General features: G+C 46.2%; 1 protein-coding gene across 2 annotated transcripts in view; it reads right to left on the minus strand.

The window, feature by feature from the left end:
- Positions 1 to 17,520, minus strand: part of oxnad1 (oxidoreductase NAD-binding domain containing 1) — a 54,830-nt gene extending 37,310 nt beyond the window's left edge. Inside the window, exons 1-2 of one of the 2 annotated variants that reach the window (XM_085988027.1) lie at positions 17,203 to 17,520; positions 2,546 to 2,609 (exon numbers count right to left, since the gene is read on the minus strand). In XM_085988027.1, coding sequence (XP_085844153.1) covers positions 2,546 to 2,609; positions 17,203 to 17,357 — 219 coding nt within the window. In that variant the 5' untranslated portion in view covers positions 17,358 to 17,520. Of the gene's footprint in view, positions 1 to 2,545; positions 2,613 to 17,202 lie in introns of both variants that reach the window. The other variant, XM_085988026.1, reaches the window with a different exon arrangement.
- Between the last annotated feature and the right edge of the window lie 1,346 nt (positions 17,521 to 18,866).

The following is an 18,866-nucleotide window of genomic DNA, read 5'->3' on the forward strand; positions in this document are numbered from 1 at the left end:
CCCTAACATGAGCTGCAATGACGTCAACAAGCTGACTAAGCAGCCAATCACAATGCAGAACTCTCAGACTAGGAACCAGTGAGTAAGCTCCTTTGATTCTAAACTTTTTAAAAATATTACAGAGAGCAACACAAAGATTGGGGCTTTCGCATGGGGAAAAGGCAAATCTGAAATAAAAATGAACAAACTTTTTCTTTTTTTTTTAAAATTGAAACTTTTTTTTAAAAAAGCTTCTTTAAAAATTTTAAATTATTAAAATGGATAATTTTGAAACTCCCTGAAAAATGAATTTTAATTTTGCGGTCATAACATTTGTTAAGCAGACAATACGCTGTAAACAAAACCCCAGTTACATCTAATCCAAAAGGGTCTAACTTTTAATGGGGTATTTAACAGCGATATTACTGCGGAAAAGCCTAAGTTTGTGTCAGTTCCACTGATTTCCAGCTATTGGAGGGAGGGCAACAGCTCAGCTAGTGTTCGAGCAGTGAATGACTGACCGCAACGTCAGGATTTCTGCGTTAGGATGCGCATGCGCTAAATCCTGAACTTGCTGTCATCTCCCATGCTCCATAAACATCAGCCCATCCAAAACTCCTGCAGTATCCTACCACTCGTCCATCATCCCTATCCTACATTGACTCCTGGTCCTCAAATTTAAATTTCTTATCCTTGTATTTAAATCCCTCAATAGTGTTTCCCTGCCCTCTAACTTATTCTAGCCCTACAATCTCCCAGCTCCCCATTCCTCTGGTCTCTTGTATATCCCCCTCCCTTCAGTCCAACATTGGCGGCTGGGTCTTCAGCCTTCTAGGACCCACAATTAAGAATCCCCTCCCTACACTCCTCTGGCTCGCCATCTCCCTCTCCTCCTTTAAAGCCCTTCGCAAAACTTACCTCTGACTAAGCTTTTGGTCACTTCTCCTAATCTCTCCTTCCTTGGGTCAATGTTTCTTTATGTCTCTGTGAACCACCCTGGACATTTTCTGTTAAAGGCACTACATAAATGCAAGCTGTTCTTTTGTAGGCAAATGCAGCAGTCAGGTTGTATCGGAGGTCTACCTTATTGCTGCCTGATCATTCTTCACGTGTGACAGTGACTTTCAACAGCCTATTCAACCAATTGCAGGGCCCCGAGGGGGGGCATCCAAAGCTAAACCTGATCATATCTTCATCAAACATCCACACATGCACTTTCCAGCTGGAGTCACTGAATAACAATCAGGAATAGTATTTTTTATTGATTTTTCCCTTTGCTAGCCCAAAGGTGCCAAGGTAATTTGTGGCACTCCAATTGATAGCTTGACAGAGAAGCTAACTTGGCACAGATCAGAATCCTAAACTGGGACTTTCTAGTCTGTATGTCTTTGTGTTAGACTAGTAGATGCTTTTACCCACGAAGCCATCAGGGTAGCTGGATGGTTATCATTAAGAAACACAGCCCGGCATTCCCTGGAATATTCTGGCATAACTACGGCAAGAGCAGAGTTGTACCGTTTTTGGGGGGGGTGGGGGGGGGGGGGGGGGGAAAGGGGAAAAAAAAAATCAGCTTTTATTATTTCTCATTATTGGAGATCTACAATGTTTTTTCTATATGTTTGAATGCTTTACAAAAGAGAAAAGCTTCCAGAATTACATTTTCTTAAACATGTTGCACTTAACGTGCATACATTATGGTTTGATAGCTTCAAATTTTAATTTTCATAACATCTAAGATAAAGAGGGACTTGAAGATAGATGGCGTATGTTCAACACTTTTTAAATTCAGGTGTATGCTGATGAGATCTCAGGAAATTGTGATAAGTTGCCACTGGCAAGATAGGTGTAGAGACCAGCGTAAATTGGATTGAAGAAATTCTGACCCCAAACTGGCATGTAGACATTTTTGAAGGGGAGGAGGGAAACAAACCTAACATTATACAATTTGTTACTGTAATATACATTTCCTGAAGATCTGTGCAATAGAACAAGTAATTCAAATAGATTCACGTAACTAAAATGAACCATTTAGCATCTGCAAATGTACGCACTATGCTTCGTAACATCTTTCCATGTAAAATTAATCTTTATATATACTGTAACTTCATTGGGGAATTCCACATGGCTGCTACAAAATACCTGTACTAAATATCAGACAACAATTCCATCAGACAGAGCACAGTATCAAATTTCTGCAATCAGGAAATACTTCCTGTTTTGATTTAAATTCTTTTTTTTTTTTTAAAGTAAGATTTATAAATCCTACATGTTCAATTTTCAGTATTTCTTTCAAAGCCTCGCATCAGCATCACATGAACTGGGCAAAAGGCAGCAGCAAACAATGAAATGGCAGAGTGGCGAAAAATTGATGGCGGCTGTGTGCTTTGTTGTGATGTCAGGTGATCACATTTGTTTCAATGCTCTGCTGAACAAACTACTTGTAAAACACAATACTAATCAATATTGACTTCCACACTAGAATGATCACAAAAGTTTGAAATCCATTCAACATGTCCCCTGACGAGCAAGATCTTGCCCTTCACTCCAATATGCAAGTTATACTGACCTCTTGGCGGAAGTTGTTGACTGTTCTCTCCAGATGGTCTACTTTCCTTCTTGATGACATATTCCTGCTGAAAGTAAACACAACGCCCCAATTTACAACAAAGAATATATTTATTAATAGAAACAATCTTATTTATATTCATCTTGATTCCTATCACCAAAACTTTGCAATGAAGTCATATATAGACTTGAGCACATAATCTTGGGTGACACTTCAGTGCAGTACTGAGGAAGTGCTACATTGTTCGAGATGCGGTTTTTCGAACGAGATATTAAACCAAGGCCCCAACTGGTTACTCAGGTGTACATAAAAGATTCCATGGCACTATTCAAAGAGTAAAATAATCTAGTTTCAACCAGCACTACCAAAAATAGATGATCTTGTCATTCACTCATTTGCTGTTTGTGGAACCTGGCTGCAGTCTCTAACTGAAGTAACTGTACTTCAAAAGTAACCCATTGATTGCAAAATACTTTGGGATAAGATGCTACAAAATGCATTTTTTCCTACTGTATGGTATTCAGAATCAGCACAACATAGCCACATAAAAAACATCACCTGGGGCGGGGGGAGGGGAGCATAAATTATTTTATTTCTCCATCAAAAGTAGAATTTTGCAGAAAAACGTTTTTACATTATTCATGCAAACGCAGTTGAATGCAAAATGTTTCCTAAAAAAGGTTCGAGTTAGTGATAATCTAAGACAACCATATGAAAGCTTAGTTTTACATTAAAAACTTCAATTCCAGGGTGTAAGTTGCAGCCCCATACTTTGGATGCCATTTCAGTAAGGTTACAAGTTAACAGCTTTGCATTTAAGCAACATAAAAACATGCATCAAAATGCAACTTATTCACTAAATTTCTAGGTTTTTATTGATTTGGTGGTACCAAACATTTACTGACAAGAAAATATTCAGCTTAACATAGGAACATCGAACAGGAAGGAAGGAGTAGGCCAATCAGCCCCTCGAGCCTGTTAGATCATGGCTGATCGGCACCTCAACTCTATTCACCCACCTTTGCTCCATATCCCTTGATACACTTACTAACAAAAATCTAACTATCTCAGTCTTGAAAATGTCAACTGATCCAGCAGCTACAGCCTTTTGGGGAGCGATTTCTGGATTTCCACTATACTTTGTGAAAAATTGCTTCCTGATTTCACTCCTAAATGGTCTAGCTCTAATTTTATTATACCCTCTTGTTCTGGATTCCCCCACCAGAGGAAATGAATCTGTACTGTACCCCTTCCATGGCCAATATATATTTCCTAAAGTTTGGTGTCCAAAACTTAACGCAGTACTTCAGATGGGGTCTGACCAAGGCTCTGTACAACTGAAGCATCACTTCTCCACTTTTGAATTCCAACCTCCTTGAGATAAAGGCCAACATGCTGGCTGAGGGATAAATGTAAACAAGACCCTGCTCCTCTTCAAATAGTGCCATGGGGTCTTTTAGACCCACCTGAGATGGGGCCTCGGTTTAACATCACATCTGAAAGACAGCACCTCAAACAGTGCAGCACTCCCTCAGCGTCAGTCTAGATTATGTGCTGAAGTTTCTGGAGTGGAACCTATAATCTTCTAACTCGAGGCGAGAATGCTACCACTGAGCCAAGGTTGACAACTAATTTTACGCATCAAAATCTCCAATAAGCCAAATGACCAGTTAATTTGTTTTTCCTTCAGTTCTGATAAAAGGTCATCGACCTGAAATGTTAACTGTTTCTCTCTCCACAGATGCTGCCTGACCTGCTGAGTATTTACAGCATTTTCTGTTTTTATTGCAGATATCCAGCATCCACAGTATTTTGCTTTTGTAAACTGTTTTTCCTGATGTGGACTGAGGAATGTTGGCGAGGAGTTGTTGGCAAGGTGGGGTACAGTAGTGTTGCGGTTAATGTTATTGGACTAGTAATCCAGAGAACGTGAGTTCAAATCTCACCATGACAGTTTGAGAATTTGAAGTCAGTGGCCCAGAACTTGGTGTCGGGGGCTTCCCGCGGGTGCAAGCCCCCGATCTGCACTCACCCTGCGCGCCGACATCTGAAGCCCGGGCCGGCTTGCATTTCCTGTCACAGGCCCGGTTCAGCTGTCGGCGCGCTGGGCTTACCTGATCCAGTGGCGTAGTTAGTGCGATGTGCCGGCTGGGATCAGGTGAGCACTGTGCAGCCAATCAGGGGAGGGGAAACTCATTCATGAGTTTGACAGTAAGAGCTGTCAAACTCATGAAAAGTATGGGCTGCCAAAACACTACTTTAACTTTAAATAAAAATTTTAAAAACATCCCACTGATTATAATAACTATAAATAAGTTTAAAAAAATGTTTTAAACAATTAATCAATTTTTTGAAAAAAATAATTTTTTAAAAAATAGGGTCTAAAACTAAACTTACCATCCTGTAAATTCTTTAAAAATAACAAACCTGTGGAAAAAAATGTCTACATTGTACTAAAAGCCCACTTACCTGAAAAACGAAATACTTAAGTCTTGTTTTTCCACGCTTAAAGACCAGAGGCCTTTACACACGCGCAGCTCTGGAAAAAAAAAGGAATTTTACTGCGCACGCGCTGCCTGTGCAGTCACGCACGTTCTGCCTCTTAACCCCTTGGGTCAGAGGACAGGAAATGCCGGTTTTCAGCGCATGCACTGTGCATGCTGAAAACCGGAATTTCCTCCGGGCACACGCGTGAGTACCCCGTCCGTACTCACGTGTTGTGCCCAGAATTACTGGGCCAGTATTTTTTTTTTTTATTTTTTTTTTATTTCTTTTAATTTTTTTTTTTTTTAAGGTTGGTATCAGTAAAAGTGACCGTAAAACCCAACTGGTTCACTATGAATCTGGAAAACTCTGTTCTTCTTCGAATAGTGCCATGGGATCTTTATGTCCATGTGAACCACTGGAACAGGCAGACAGGACATCAGCTTAAAGGGGAATATTGCTGCGTAGCAATATACTAAATTATGCATAATAGAAACGAGATTGAAACTAATAAGGAAAAGTACAGGCATAGATGATTACATACTCTATGAAACACAATGATTCCCATGGTGCTGGGACTTGGAAATGCCCTCTGTGGAACACAACCAAATAATGATAATTGCAGTGGTAGAATGATACCCGATTTCATTGGTTACCTTAGGTTTCAAGGCTTTGAGAAAGGGAGCAGTTGGGAGCAGTTTCATCAAGTTCAATCATATTTAAGTTTTACCTGTAATCATGGAACTCCTGCAGGAGATTAAAATAAATCTTGTAGGGCTAGATTTTCAGTTTAGGCAGTTTTGGGGCGCTAGCTTTAGCGCCCGCCCGAAGTTAGCGCCCGCCCCAAAGTAGCGCCCCGTTGCCGGGAATTCAGTGGCTTCGCCCTAAGAGGTTGGTGGAGCGCTAAAAGAGGCGTTCCACTACTCTCTTTAGGCGCTAAGCCGGCGGTCCAGAGGGATAGCGCCCAGGCGGGGCGCAGCACGGGTGCGGTCATTTTTGCACTGACAGCAGACCCCGTGGTGCCGACCAGCTCTTAAAGGGGGAAGGGACGAATTAGTCTGCTGCCACGCCCTGCACACTGCAGCCTTGCAAAGAGGCCTCAACACTACTGCTCAGCCCCAGGGAGTCATGGCAACGCCAGAGAAGGCCCGTCAGCGTGCCCTGCGCTTCTCAGAGGGTGATCTGGACATCATGCTCACAGCTCTGGAGGTGAGGCGCAAGATCTTGTTTCCAGACAGTGGGAGGAATCCAACCCACCACGACTACACCAAAGCCTGGAAGCAGATCGCCCAGAGGGTGACATTCACCGGCGAGGCCCCCAGGACCCACACACAATGCCGTAAGAAGTACAACGATCTGACCAGGATTGTGAGGGTGAGTAGCCTTTCCAGTCTCCTCCTCATTCTTGCATGTACACCTGACATGATGGGCAAAGGGACCTGAAAGTCCTTTTGGCCAGCCCTCAGCCAGCAGCATTGGGACAGTCATGAGCATCAAATGGCCATTCGGCACTCTACACTTTGGCCAAGCTATTCCACCATGGGAGGCAGTGCACACTACATCAGGGCTTCACTCTGTCCAAGCTATTCCACCATGGGAGGCAGTGCACACTACATCAGGGCTTCACTCTGGCCAAGCTATTCCACCATGGGAGGCAGTGCACACTACATCAGGGCTTCACTGCGCCCTTACAGCCCGTCCTTTCTCTTGCAGGCTAAAGTAGCGTTTAATCGCCAGGCCCGTGCCAGGGGTGGCCGCGCCAAGCTGCAGGAGCTCACTCGGCTGGAGGAGCGCGTGTGTGTGCTCATGGGAGCACGTGTGATTGTCCCCACAGCGTGCGGTGTATCCGACCCTCCACTGCCCGGCAATGGTAAGGACCTCGCCTTTTGGCCCTCTCGCGTCGCACTGGCCCATCCGAGCTATCTCCTTTGCCACTGTCCCACCAATGCGCTGAATCCCACCAGTCCTAACTCCCTCGCTGACGCCGTCTCCTCACTCTGAAGCTACTCTTGTGCATTCCTGCTTTCAGCTGGTGACGACCAGGACCCTGAGGCTGCCAGTGACAGCACCTCCAACCAGGAGGAGGAGGAGGAGCAAGCCGGACCTTCGGGGGAACAGTCACGTCCCGCAGGAGAGGAGGAAATGCTCGACACCTCCTCACTGGACGAGTGCCTGGAGGAACTGTCGCAGGGCAATGCAGCTTCTGGGACCAGTGGCGTCCAGCCACCCAGCAGCCGTGCGCGTGGCCCGCGGCCTTCCCCCCAAAGGGGGGAAGGATCAGAGGGGAGTGCTGCTGCTCGGCAAACTCGCCGTCACCAACGCGGCAAGGGTCCCCTAGTTCGGCCCCCTCCTCCCCAGCGGGAGAGTCGCGACTCCAGTCCGGACACCTTCACTTCGGAGGAGGTGCGGAAGCTCGATCAGATGGCCGACGACTCGGACCGGCGCCACACGGAGCTCATGAGCGTGGTGGGGCGCATGCCTGAGGCCATCGAGTCGCTGGCGACCAGTGTGCGCGAGTTCGGGGCAGCAACTGCCGCGACTGGCCGCATGCTAACTGATGCCGTCAAGACCCTGGCGGATGTGATGCGCGCGCACACCAGGACCAGAGGGCCACTCACTGCTGCCACACGCGCTGTCTCAGGCAGGCATCGCCAGGGCAGGCGCCGCGCTGGACCATCCCAGCAAGCCGGCCGTCGGCTGATTGCTGCGGATCCTGCAGTGCGGGCCCGGCCGAGTGCCACCGCGCCACAGCACCAGCCAGCGCATCCCAGACGCCAGCTGGCCCACATTGCACCATCCGTCGCCGCCATTCCCCCTCTGGGGCGTCAAGGGCAAGCGGCTGCAGCTGATGGTGGCCAGGCTCAGGCGCGCCACTCAGGAGACGGCCCCTCGAGGCCCAAACGCCGTGTAGGCCGCCCCCCAGTGGCATCTGGCGGAAGGGCATCTGAGCCTCAGGCGCCTTCCCCCAGCCTCGCAGCAGCCACTGGGCAGAGCTTGCGAAGGAGCAGCAGGCAGGGCAGGGGAGGCAAAATGCTGGGCAAGGTCTCGCCCTCGCGGGCCACTCAGTAGAGGGTGTGGCCAGCTTTCCTTTAATATGGCGGTGGCCATCTTTATTTTGCCCATGGTTGTGCTTTTGGAGGGCTTTTTTTTTGCGTTAGGCCGACGTTGAGGCCCGGTTTCAATAAAGGTGGAGTGGCTCCTCCCCAGTTTGTGGGAGTGAGTCGTTTGTTGGGCTTTTTGTGGGGCCCGTTTATTGTTTTTGGGGATTCATGTGGGAAGGGCTTTTCATTTTTGTTTAATAAAAAATTATCTTTATTCATGCAGTCTCCATGGTTGTTCTTCTTAGTGTTTGTTGGCTTCGCCGGCTGAGGGCTTGCGGAGCGGCTGCATTCATCTTCCCTCATGGCCCCTGGCCATTCCCTGACAGGGGGCTTAGAAGTACCGTGTAATAAGGTGGCGTCGTGCGGCCCTTGGCCCTGGTCGCTCCCTCCTGGGAACGTACTCCTGCTCCTCCTCCTCCTCCTCCTCCTCCTCCTCATGCTCCTCCTGCTCCTCCTCCTGAGGTGCTGGTCCAACGTCAGGTGGCAGTGCCTGAGTCCTGCGGATAGCCAGGTTGTGTAGCATGCAGCAAACCACCACAAATTGGGAGACCCGGTCCGGCGAATACTGGAGAGCTCCTCCGGAGCGATCAAGGCAGCGGAACCGCTGCTTGAGGACCCCAATAGTTAGCTCGATGATGTTGCGGGTGGTTTGATGGCTCTCGTTGTAGGCCTCTTCAGCAGCGGTCCTGGGCGCGCGGAGCGGGGTCATGAGCCAGGTGCACAAAGGATAGCCTTTGTCCCCGAGTAGCCATCCTCTTGGGGGAGGCTGTGCCTGGAACATGTCATGCACAGTACTCTGCCGCAGGATAAAGGCATCGTGGCTGCTGCCTGGGAAGCTGGCATTGACTGCCATGATGCGCTGCTTGTGGTCACAGACCAGCTGCACATTCAGAGAATGGTAGCCCTTCCTGTTGCGATACTGCTCGCCATGCTCCAGAGGGGCCCGCAAAGCCACATGCGTACAGTCAATGGCGCCCTGCACCAAGGGGAATTCCCCGAGTCTGGAAAATCCCAATGCGCGCTGATGCTGGCTCTCCAGGGCCATGGGGAAGGAGATGAATTGGCTTCTCCTTCTGAACAGTGCTTCGGTCACCTGGCGGATGCAGCGATGCACGCCGTACTGGGAGATGTTTGCTATGTCCCCAGCAGCGTATTGGAAGGAGCCGGTGGCATAGAAGTTCAATGCCACTGTCACCTTCACTTCCACCGACAGAGACGTCCTGCACCTGAGCTTTGGCCGCAGATCTCGGCGAAGCAGGTGGCAGATCTCTGCAATCACCCCCTTCCGGAATCGGAGCCTTTTAACACATCGCGCGGCACTCATGTTTAGGTAGGAGCGCTGCTGGCGGTATAGCCTGACTGGGTAAGGCCTACGTGGCTGACGCCTGTAGCCCCCTCTGCCTCTAGCCAGGGCTGCCCCTCTCACAATACGTCTGCGAGCCCTACGGACATGGAGCTGCAGCTCCGCGTTGGCACCCCATGCAACCCCCATCAAATCCTGGCAAACACTCTAATTTCCAAATGGCCACTTGCAGCGCTGTTGCCTGAGTCCAAAAATACCTGGCTCTTGCTGCTTGAAACCAGTTAGCTATCCTCCTTGTTGTGTCTCCAGAAATGCGTTGCACAAGACTGTTTTCTGAAATAATGGATGGCCTTTATACTGGAGAGGACGTTCCCTTTAATTAGCGCCCCCCGGGGCCCGCGCTGGTTGTGTTGCGTTCCTTTTTCCAAACGCTCCGGCCGCCCGCCGCACAATGGGGCGGTCCGACTGAAGTTTGCAATCGGGGCGGCCAAAGGGCGTTGCACGAGGATGTGACGTCATTTTCTGCGCGCGCATCCGGGCGGGCGCTAAACTTTGCGCCGGCGCTAACGGGCAACTTAATTTGGGGCGGGGCGCAAACTGCGCTGCGCCCGGGCGCTACACGCATAGCGCCCGGAAATCACTTCTCTTAAGGCGCTAACTGCTGGCGCAAGCAACTGAAAATCTAGCCCTTAGAGTCTGTGTTAGTGCAAGTTATATGCCATCTATTGGAGGAAATTGATTTGATGGCCTGAATGCCCTTTCTTGATCCATAATTTATGTTCTATGATTGGTCAGTATGAAGAAACAAGGCTATTTTTATTCAGGCACCATTTCCTTTGCTTTTTCAATATTTAAGTAGTTCTTTGTTATTAAAAACTACATGCTCAATACAGAGTATATCTATGTCCTCCAGATGTGAGAATGGAGAATTATGACTAGAACTGCTAAATTCATCATTAAAATGAGAAAGATTTTATTTCAGAGCTCTGAATCTCAGTTTCATTCTAGAGAACTATTGATGGAGAACTGCATGGTGCTGTGGATTAGCACGCTGTCCTTTCATATTTGCAACCTATTCTACGTTACTTGCAAGGATCCTAAATGAAGGGCGCACACTCAATCTCAACACAGTTCCACAGCACAAAAATGCTTATAGATTATAAATTAGAAATCTCATTAGAGGCCATTGGGTTGACCAGTTTTAAAGCAGAAAAATCCACATAGTAGAGTACCTCCTCCTGCACTGAGGCAAATTATTAGCTACGGCAGATGGAACTTTACTCTGCCTTGGTTATGCTGTATAAAATCTGGGTGCCAGAAACTGGAAAATGTTCTATTCCAAGCTATATCATAGAAACATTTTTCAATGTAAAATAAAACCAGCCCAACAACACAAGAGGTGATAATGGCGCACGGTTTGGCTGCGATCAGTACACCCCGACTTGTGAGGTGTATTTCCGTGGCAGTAACATTTAGTATAAAGCTTCACTGCCCAAATCCTATCCTACAGAGTCCCAATCCCGGCTCCCCATCCCTCCATGCATTGAATTCAAAATTCCTATCCTCATCTACAAATGCCTACACAATCCCACTCCAGGGTTAAAGACATCGCCGCGCGGTTGGAGGAGAATTTAGAGTGGGAGGGGAGGATCCAGTAGGAACCAACGACATAGGTAGAACTAGGAATGAGGTTCTGATGAGGAAGTTTGAGGAGCTAGGATCCAAATTAAAAAGTAGAACCTCAAAAAGGTAATAATCTCTGGATTGTTACCTGAGCCACATGCAAATTGGTATAGGGACAAACAGATCAGAGATTTAAATGCGTGGCTCAAAGAGTGGTGTGGGAGGAAGGGGTTTTGGTTCATGGGGCACTGGCACCAGTACTGGGGAAAGAGGGAGCTTTTCTGTTGGGACAGGCTCCACTTAAACTGGGCTGGGACCAGTGTCCTGGCGAACCGACAATCTAGGGCAGTAGACAGGGCTTTAAACTAATGAAGGGGGGGGGGGTAGGATTTAGGAAAGAGTAAAATTCAAAGCAGCGAGAGAAATGTCAAGGCTCTAGAGCAGAGTAGAGTTTTGGATAAAAATAAGTAGAGTGGGTCAGGAAGGGCCAGAGAGAGTAACAAAGGTAATAAGGTATCGGTGACTAAAGTGACATCAGGGAAAAAGAGAAATGTCAAGGCTAAAGGCACTATAACTGAATTGTTGCGAATGCTTCGCACAAATAGATGAATAACGCAGATAGAAATGAATAGGTTTGATCTAATAGCCATTACGGAGACATGGTTACAAAGTGGCCAAGGTTGGGAACTAAATATTCCAGGATACTTAACCTTTAGAAGAGATAGGCAAAATGGAAAAGGAGGAGGGGTGGCCCTAATAATAAAGGATGGGATAAAGACAGTAGAGAGAAAGGATCTTAGCTCCGAAAATCAAGAGGTAGAGCCAGTTTGGGTGGAGCTAAGAAACAGCAAGTATCAGAAAACATTGGTGGGAGTTGTTTATAGGCCTCCAAACAGTGGTTGTAATTTAGGGCAGAGTATAAATTCAATTCAATTCAATTTTATTTGTCATATATGCAGCAGACGTGTGTACTGCACAATGAAATGTTGATTTTTACGAGTCCTCCCAACATTGGAATAAATATGGCATAACAATGATAAAATACTAATAGAAATACAGTAATAATAAATAAAACAATAGTAATAAATAATAAATTATACATTCATGAGTCTTATGGCCTGGGGGTAGAAGCTGTTTTGAAACCTGCTGGTACAAGACCGTATGCTTCGGTATCTCTTACCGGATGGGAGCAGGGCGAAGAGGTTGTGGCTGGGGTGGCTCGCGTCTTTAATGATTCTCATGGCCTTCCCCCGGCACCTCTCAGGGTAGATATCCTGGACAGCAGGTAGTTTAATTCCTATAGTATGTTGTGCAGCTTTCACCACCATCTGTAGAGCCTTGCGGTCTGTGGCAGTGCAGTTGCCATACCAGGTAGTGATGCAGCCGGACAGGATACTCTCGATGGTGCACCAGTAGAAGTTGGTGAGAATCTGAGGGGCCATTCCGAATTTCTTCAGTCTCCTGAGGAAGAACAGGCGTTGGCATGCCTTCTTCATTACAACGTCGATGTGATGTGACCACGTTAAGTCCTCCGTAATGAATACACCCAGGAATTTGAAGCTGCTGACCCTCTCCACCTCAGCCCCTTCGATGTAGATTGGGGTGTGTCCCTCCCCCTGCCGCTTCCTGTAGTCCACGATCATCTCCTTTGTTTTGCTGATGTTGAGGGAGAGGTTGTTGTACTTGCACCATTCTGCTAGAGCTCTTACCTCCTCCCTGTAGCCTGTCTCGTCACCATCTGTGATCAGGCCTACAACGGTAGTGTCATCAGCAAACTTGATGATGGAGTTGGAGTTGTGCGTGGCCACGCAATCGTGAGTAAACAGGGAGTACAGAAGGGGGCTGAGCACACAACCCTGGGGAGCTCCCGTGTTCAGGATCAGTGTTGGAGGTGTTACTGCCTATTTTCACCACCTGGGGCCTGCCCGACAGGAAGTCCAGGATCCAGTTGCATAGGGAGGTGATAAGTCCTAGCTCACTGAGCTTGTTGACAAGCTTGGAGGGGATAATGGTATTGAATGCTGAACTATAATCAATGAACAACATTCTCACATAGGTGTTCCTCTTATCCAGGTGTGATAAGGCAGTGTGCAGTACAGTGGCGATGCCTTATCACACAAATCAGGAAACAACTAGGGAACAGGCTATTTTAAATCTAGTATTGTGCAACGAGAGAGGGTTAATTAATAACCTTGTAGTAAAGGGGCCTTTAGGGAAGAGTGACCATAATATGATAGAATTTTATATTGAGTTTGAAAGTGATTTAGTTAAATCCGAAACAAGGATCTTAAATCTAAACAAAGCAAACTACATAGGTATGGAGAGGTGAGTTGGCTAAGGTAGATTGGAAAACTACATTAAAAGGTATGACGGTAGAGAAGCAATGGCTAGCATTTAAAGAATTAATACATAATTTACAACAAATATACATCCCTTTAAGGCACAAAAACCCCACAGGAAAAGAAGTCTAACCGTGAATAACAAGAGAAGTTAAAGATAGTATTAGATCAAAGAGGTTTATAATGTTGCCAAAAGAGTAGCAAGTCTGAGGATTGGGAGGATTTTAGAATTTAGCAAAGGAGAACCAAGAAATTGATAAAGGTAAACTAGCAAGAGACACAAAAACAGACTGTAAAAGCTTCTATAGGTATGTAAAAAAGAAAAGATTAGCAAAAGTAAATGTGGGTCCCTTACAGGCTGAGACAGGAGAAATTATAATGGGGAATAAGGAGATGGCAGAGAAATTAGACAAATACTTTGTGTTTGTCTTCACGGAAGATGCAAAATTGTTCCGGAAATAGTGGAGAACTAAGGGTCTAGCGAGAATGAGGAACTGAAAGAAATTAGTATTAGTAAAAAAACATAGTACTGGAGAAATTAATGGGACTGAAAGCCAATAAATTCCTTGGACCTGATGGCCTACATCCTAGGGTTTTGAAAGAGATGGCTAGAGATATTGGCTGCATTGGTTGTTATCGTCCAAAATTCCATAGATTCTAGGACGGTTCCCGCGGATTGGAAGGTAGCAAATGTAATCCCACTATTTAAGAAAGGAGGGAGAGAGAAAACCGGGAGCTACAAACCAGTTAGCCGGATATCAGTAGTAGAGAAAATGCTAGAATCTATTATTAAGGACGTGGTAATAAGGCACTTAGAAAATAATAGGATTGGGCAGTCAACACAGATTTATGAAAGGGAGATCGTGTTTGATGAACCTGTTAAGAGTTTTCTGAGGTTGTAACTAGCAGAATAGATAAAGGGGGGGACCAGTGGATGTGGCGAATTTGGATTTTCAGAAGGAATTCAATAAGGTGCCACACAAGAGGTTATTAAACAAAATTAGGGCTCATGGGATCGGGGGTAATATACTAGCATAGATTGAGGATTGGTTAATGGACAGAAAACAGAGTAGGAATAAACTGGTCATTTTCGGGTTGGCAGGCTGTAACTAGTGGGGTACCGCAAGGATCCATGCTTGGGCCTCAGCTATTCACAATCTATATCAATGATTTGGATGAGGGGACCAAATGTAATATATCCAAGTTTGCTGATGATACAAAGCTGGGTGGGAATGCAAGTTGTGAGGAGGTTGCAAGGAGGCTTCAAGGGGATATGGACAAGCTAAGGGAGTGGGGAAGAACATGGCAAATGGAATATAATGTGGAGAAATATGAAGTTATCCACTTTGGTAGGAAAAATAGAAAAGCAGAGTATTTTTTAAATGGAGACATTGGGAAATGTTGGTGTTCATGTACATTAATCACTGAAAGTTAACATGCAGGTACAGCAAGCAATTGGGAAAGCAAATGGCATGTTGACCTTTATTACAAGAGGATTTGAGTACAAGAGTAAAGACGTCTTACTGCAATTCTATAGGGCCCTGGTGAGACCACACCTGGCGTATTGTGTACAGTTTTGGTCTCCTTACCCAAGGAAGGATATACTTACCATAGAGGGAGTGCAACGAAGGTTCACCAGACTGGTTCCTGGGATGGGGGGATTGTCCTATGAGGGGAGATTGAGTAGACTAGGCCTATATTCTCTAGAGTTTAGAAGAATGAGGTGGTCTCATTGAAACATACAACATTCTTACACGACGATAGCAAAATACTGCGGATGCTGGAAATCCGAAGTAACAACAGAAAACACTGGAATGACTCAGCAGGCCAGGCAACATCCGTGGAGAGACAAACAAAAATTCTTACAGGGCTTGACAGGGTAGATGCAGGGAGGATGTTTCCCCTGGCTGGGGAGTCTAGAACCAGGGGTCACAGTCTCAGAATAAGGGTCAGCCATTTAGGACTGAGATGAGGAGAAATTTCTTCACTCAGGGTGGTGAATCTTTGGAATTCTCTACCCTAGAGGGCTGTGGAGGCTCAGTCATTGAATACATTCAAGACAGAGAGCAATATTTTTGGATATCAAATGATATGGGGATAGTGCAGGAAAGCAGAGTTGAGGTAGAAGATCAGCCATGATCTTACTGAATAGTGGAGCAGGCTCGAGGGGCTAAAATAGCCTACTCCTGCTCCTATTTCTTATGTTATGTTTATGTTTTCTCTACCTTCACAACCCCATCAGACTTGCATGCTAGTGTGCACATTTGCTCTTCCAGCTCTGGCTTCTGTTCTATCCTCCCACTTCCCCTCCACTCCACCCTCAATCACTGAACTGTCAGACATTCTTAGCCCCACACTCTGGAACTTCTTCCTAAACCCCTCCACCTTTCTACCTCTCCTTCTACCTCTTTGACCATGCTTTTGGTGATCACCCTTACTTTCTCCCATCACTGACCAGTGTCCAGTATTTTATTCTGTGTAGCACATTGGTATAGATTACAGTAAAGGCACAAATTGTTTGAAGCGTTACCCATTTTAATGTATTGTCTTTCATTCTTTTCAAAAAATTATACAATTCCATAATCATTTTAAAGGTGTGCAACATATCGCTCTTACTGACAATCACTCGCACAGATCTGTCAACTTTGGTGAAAATGTTACAAGCAACATTGATGATTGGAATTTACATCAGAAAAAAAGCTTAGATGCAAATCCACAGGTGCCAATATCCACTGCTACTTCATGCAAGTAGCTATTTTTCAAGTGGAAGTCTTGACAGCAAGTGAAATTCAACACACCCAATCCTAATCCTGCCCTGTCCAACATCCACGCATATGCTCTTTCTAGTAGTAGTCACTGAATAATGATCAGGAAGGGAAACCCCTCCATGATTCAAGCGTGCAGAGTGTAATTGTAGCACCCTAACCACTGCCCTGGTTAAGACTACAGAGGAGTGATTAAACCTGGTAGATACTACTGTAGTCTGTACATCTCAGTAACACACTGAGGGGTACCAGACATTCCAATCTATGGAAAATTCTATACAGGTGAAAAGCATGTGCTGAAGCCACTGGATGTAGAAAATCTACTGAGGATTCAGGGACTGCTCTGGGGTTTAGAGGACTTCTAATGCACCTCAGATTTCCAGATTGTATTTGTTTCTTCGCATTAAAATGTTGTACCATGTCCGTTGTGATTGAAGGCCACCCTCCAGAAAATTAAGTAACAAGGTTGGGTATGTGCAGTAATACGTATATTTAAAAAAATACTGGCTATGTTTAGTGGCATTCACGGTCAATGATGTTAAGGTCACATTTTTAAAGGCCAACACTGCCAATGAGGTACTTTGGACTTTGCATGCAGTTCAGCACTCCAGCAAAGAAAGCAGTGGTCAAAGTCAGAAAGCGGTTAGCATTTTCTGCTTTCACTTCAGATTTTCAACATTGATAATGTTTCCTCCTTTCTCAACTGTTAGAAGTGTGATTTAAAAAGAGTTAGACCGATCACAAACCCACATAGAGCTACACTGCAAGTTTAGAGTTGGTGCAAAGCAGCTTATTTTACACTAAACTGGTGTGTAAATCCAGGTTGAATCCTTGACTCAAAAGATTTAAGTTGACTTTACACTTTTAACTGTAGTGTCGTGCAAAGTAAATCCTTTGGCATTCACAGTCCCGACGCGCCAATCGCGCTGTAAATGCACCTTTACTCACATGGAGCCAGGCTCATGCATCAGAACGAGTGACATATCCAAGTCATGACTGGCGAGAGGCTCAGGAGGTTAAGAATACCGAAAACACGGCTCACCTTGGAGCTCTGAAATGACACTGAATCCTCGGCCCGGATAACAACTGCAGCAAGCGAAGAGGCGACGACGAGGAGGAAGAAGAAGAGAAACAGGCAGCCTGTCCCATAACAGCGCCTCGGAACATGGGCGAAAGGCCAGCTCCCGCCAGGGTCATGGCCGCCACTGACAACAGCCACCGGCCGGTGCGCGCGCTCCAAGTCACGCGCCAGCCCCGCGGCCGCTTTAAAATTCAAATAGGATCCCCCGGGCCACGCGAGATCCGGAAACGCGTCATAATCTCCGAAGCCGGCCTTGGCCGCCGCCCTCGTCACGTGACGGGGAGGCCAATCGTGCTTTCTTTAAAGTGGAGTTTGAGAGGAGGTATACGAAGAGAGATTTGCATTTATATAGCGCCTTTCACGACCACCGGACGTCTGAAAGCGCTTTACAGCCAATGAAATACTGTTGAAGTGGAGTTACTGTTGTAACAAAAGCAAAATGCTGCAGATGCTGAAAATCTGAGACAACAACTGAAAATGCTGGAAACGCTCAGCAGGTCAGGCAGCATCTGTGAAGAGAGAAATAGAGTTAACGTTTCAGGTCGCTGACCTGCGGCGGTTTGTTGCATGGTTTACTGTGAGCATGCTCAGTTCACTCTGGCCGAGTAACCCAGCACCTTGACATTGTGTCTCTGTCTTTCATTTGTTCTACCAACATACATTACATTTTTGTAATAATATAATAATAATCAACTTTATTGTCATTGTTAGTGCACAAGTGCAGTACAACGAAATGTAGGCTTGCGGCTCCCGAGAGTGTACATTTAGATTAAGACATTTAAACATTCAACATTCATTTGGCTTGTAATACATTAACATATAAACATAATAAAGTGCATTGGCAGATGTGCAGGCTTTAGAGTTTATTTGTGGAGTTCAGTAGGATGACAGCCCTGGGAAAGAAGCTGTTCCTAAATCTGGTCGTTTGGGTGCGAATGCATCTGTAGCGTCTCCTAGATGACAGGAGGGCGAACAGACTGTGGCTGGGGTGGGTAGGGTCTTTGATGATGGTCCGTGACCTCCGTAAACAGCGTTTCTGGTATATGTGCTCTATGGTTGGTAGCCGGGTGCCGGTAATGCGTTGGGCAGTTTTGACTACCTGCTGCAGGGCTTTCCGGTCACAGTAGCTACAGCTGCCATACCATACTGTGATACAGTTCGTCAGGATGCTCTCTATTGTGCAGCGGTAAAAGTTAGAGAGGATCAGGGGTGACAGGTTACATCCCTTCAGCCTCCTTAGGAAATATAGGCGCTGCTGGACCTTCTTCACCAGAGAGGAGGTATTGAGGGACCAGGAGAGGTCTTCTGTAATGTGGACTCCGAGGAACTTAAAGCTGTCCACCCTTTCCACCACAGCCCCATGGATGTGGATGGGGGTGTGACTTCCGCCTTTAGACTTCCTGAAGTCCACAATGATTTCTTTGGTTTTCTTGATGTTGAGGGCCAGGTTGTTATTGGCGCACCACTTCACGAGATGCTGGACCTCCTCCCTGTAGGCTGACTCATCGTTGTTGGTGATCTGGCCTACCACCGTGGTATCATCCGCAAACATGATGATGGTGTTGGAACCATGAACAGCCACACAGTCGTGGGTGAAGAGGGAGTAGAGGAGGGGGCTCAGCACA

Source organism: Somniosus microcephalus, chromosome 5 (genome assembly GCF_052327205.1).
Source record: "Somniosus microcephalus isolate GS21.2 chromosome 5, FLI_Smic_1.0, whole genome shotgun sequence".
In the NCBI taxonomy this organism is placed as follows: Eukaryota; Metazoa; Chordata; class Chondrichthyes; order Squaliformes; family Somniosidae; genus Somniosus; species Somniosus microcephalus.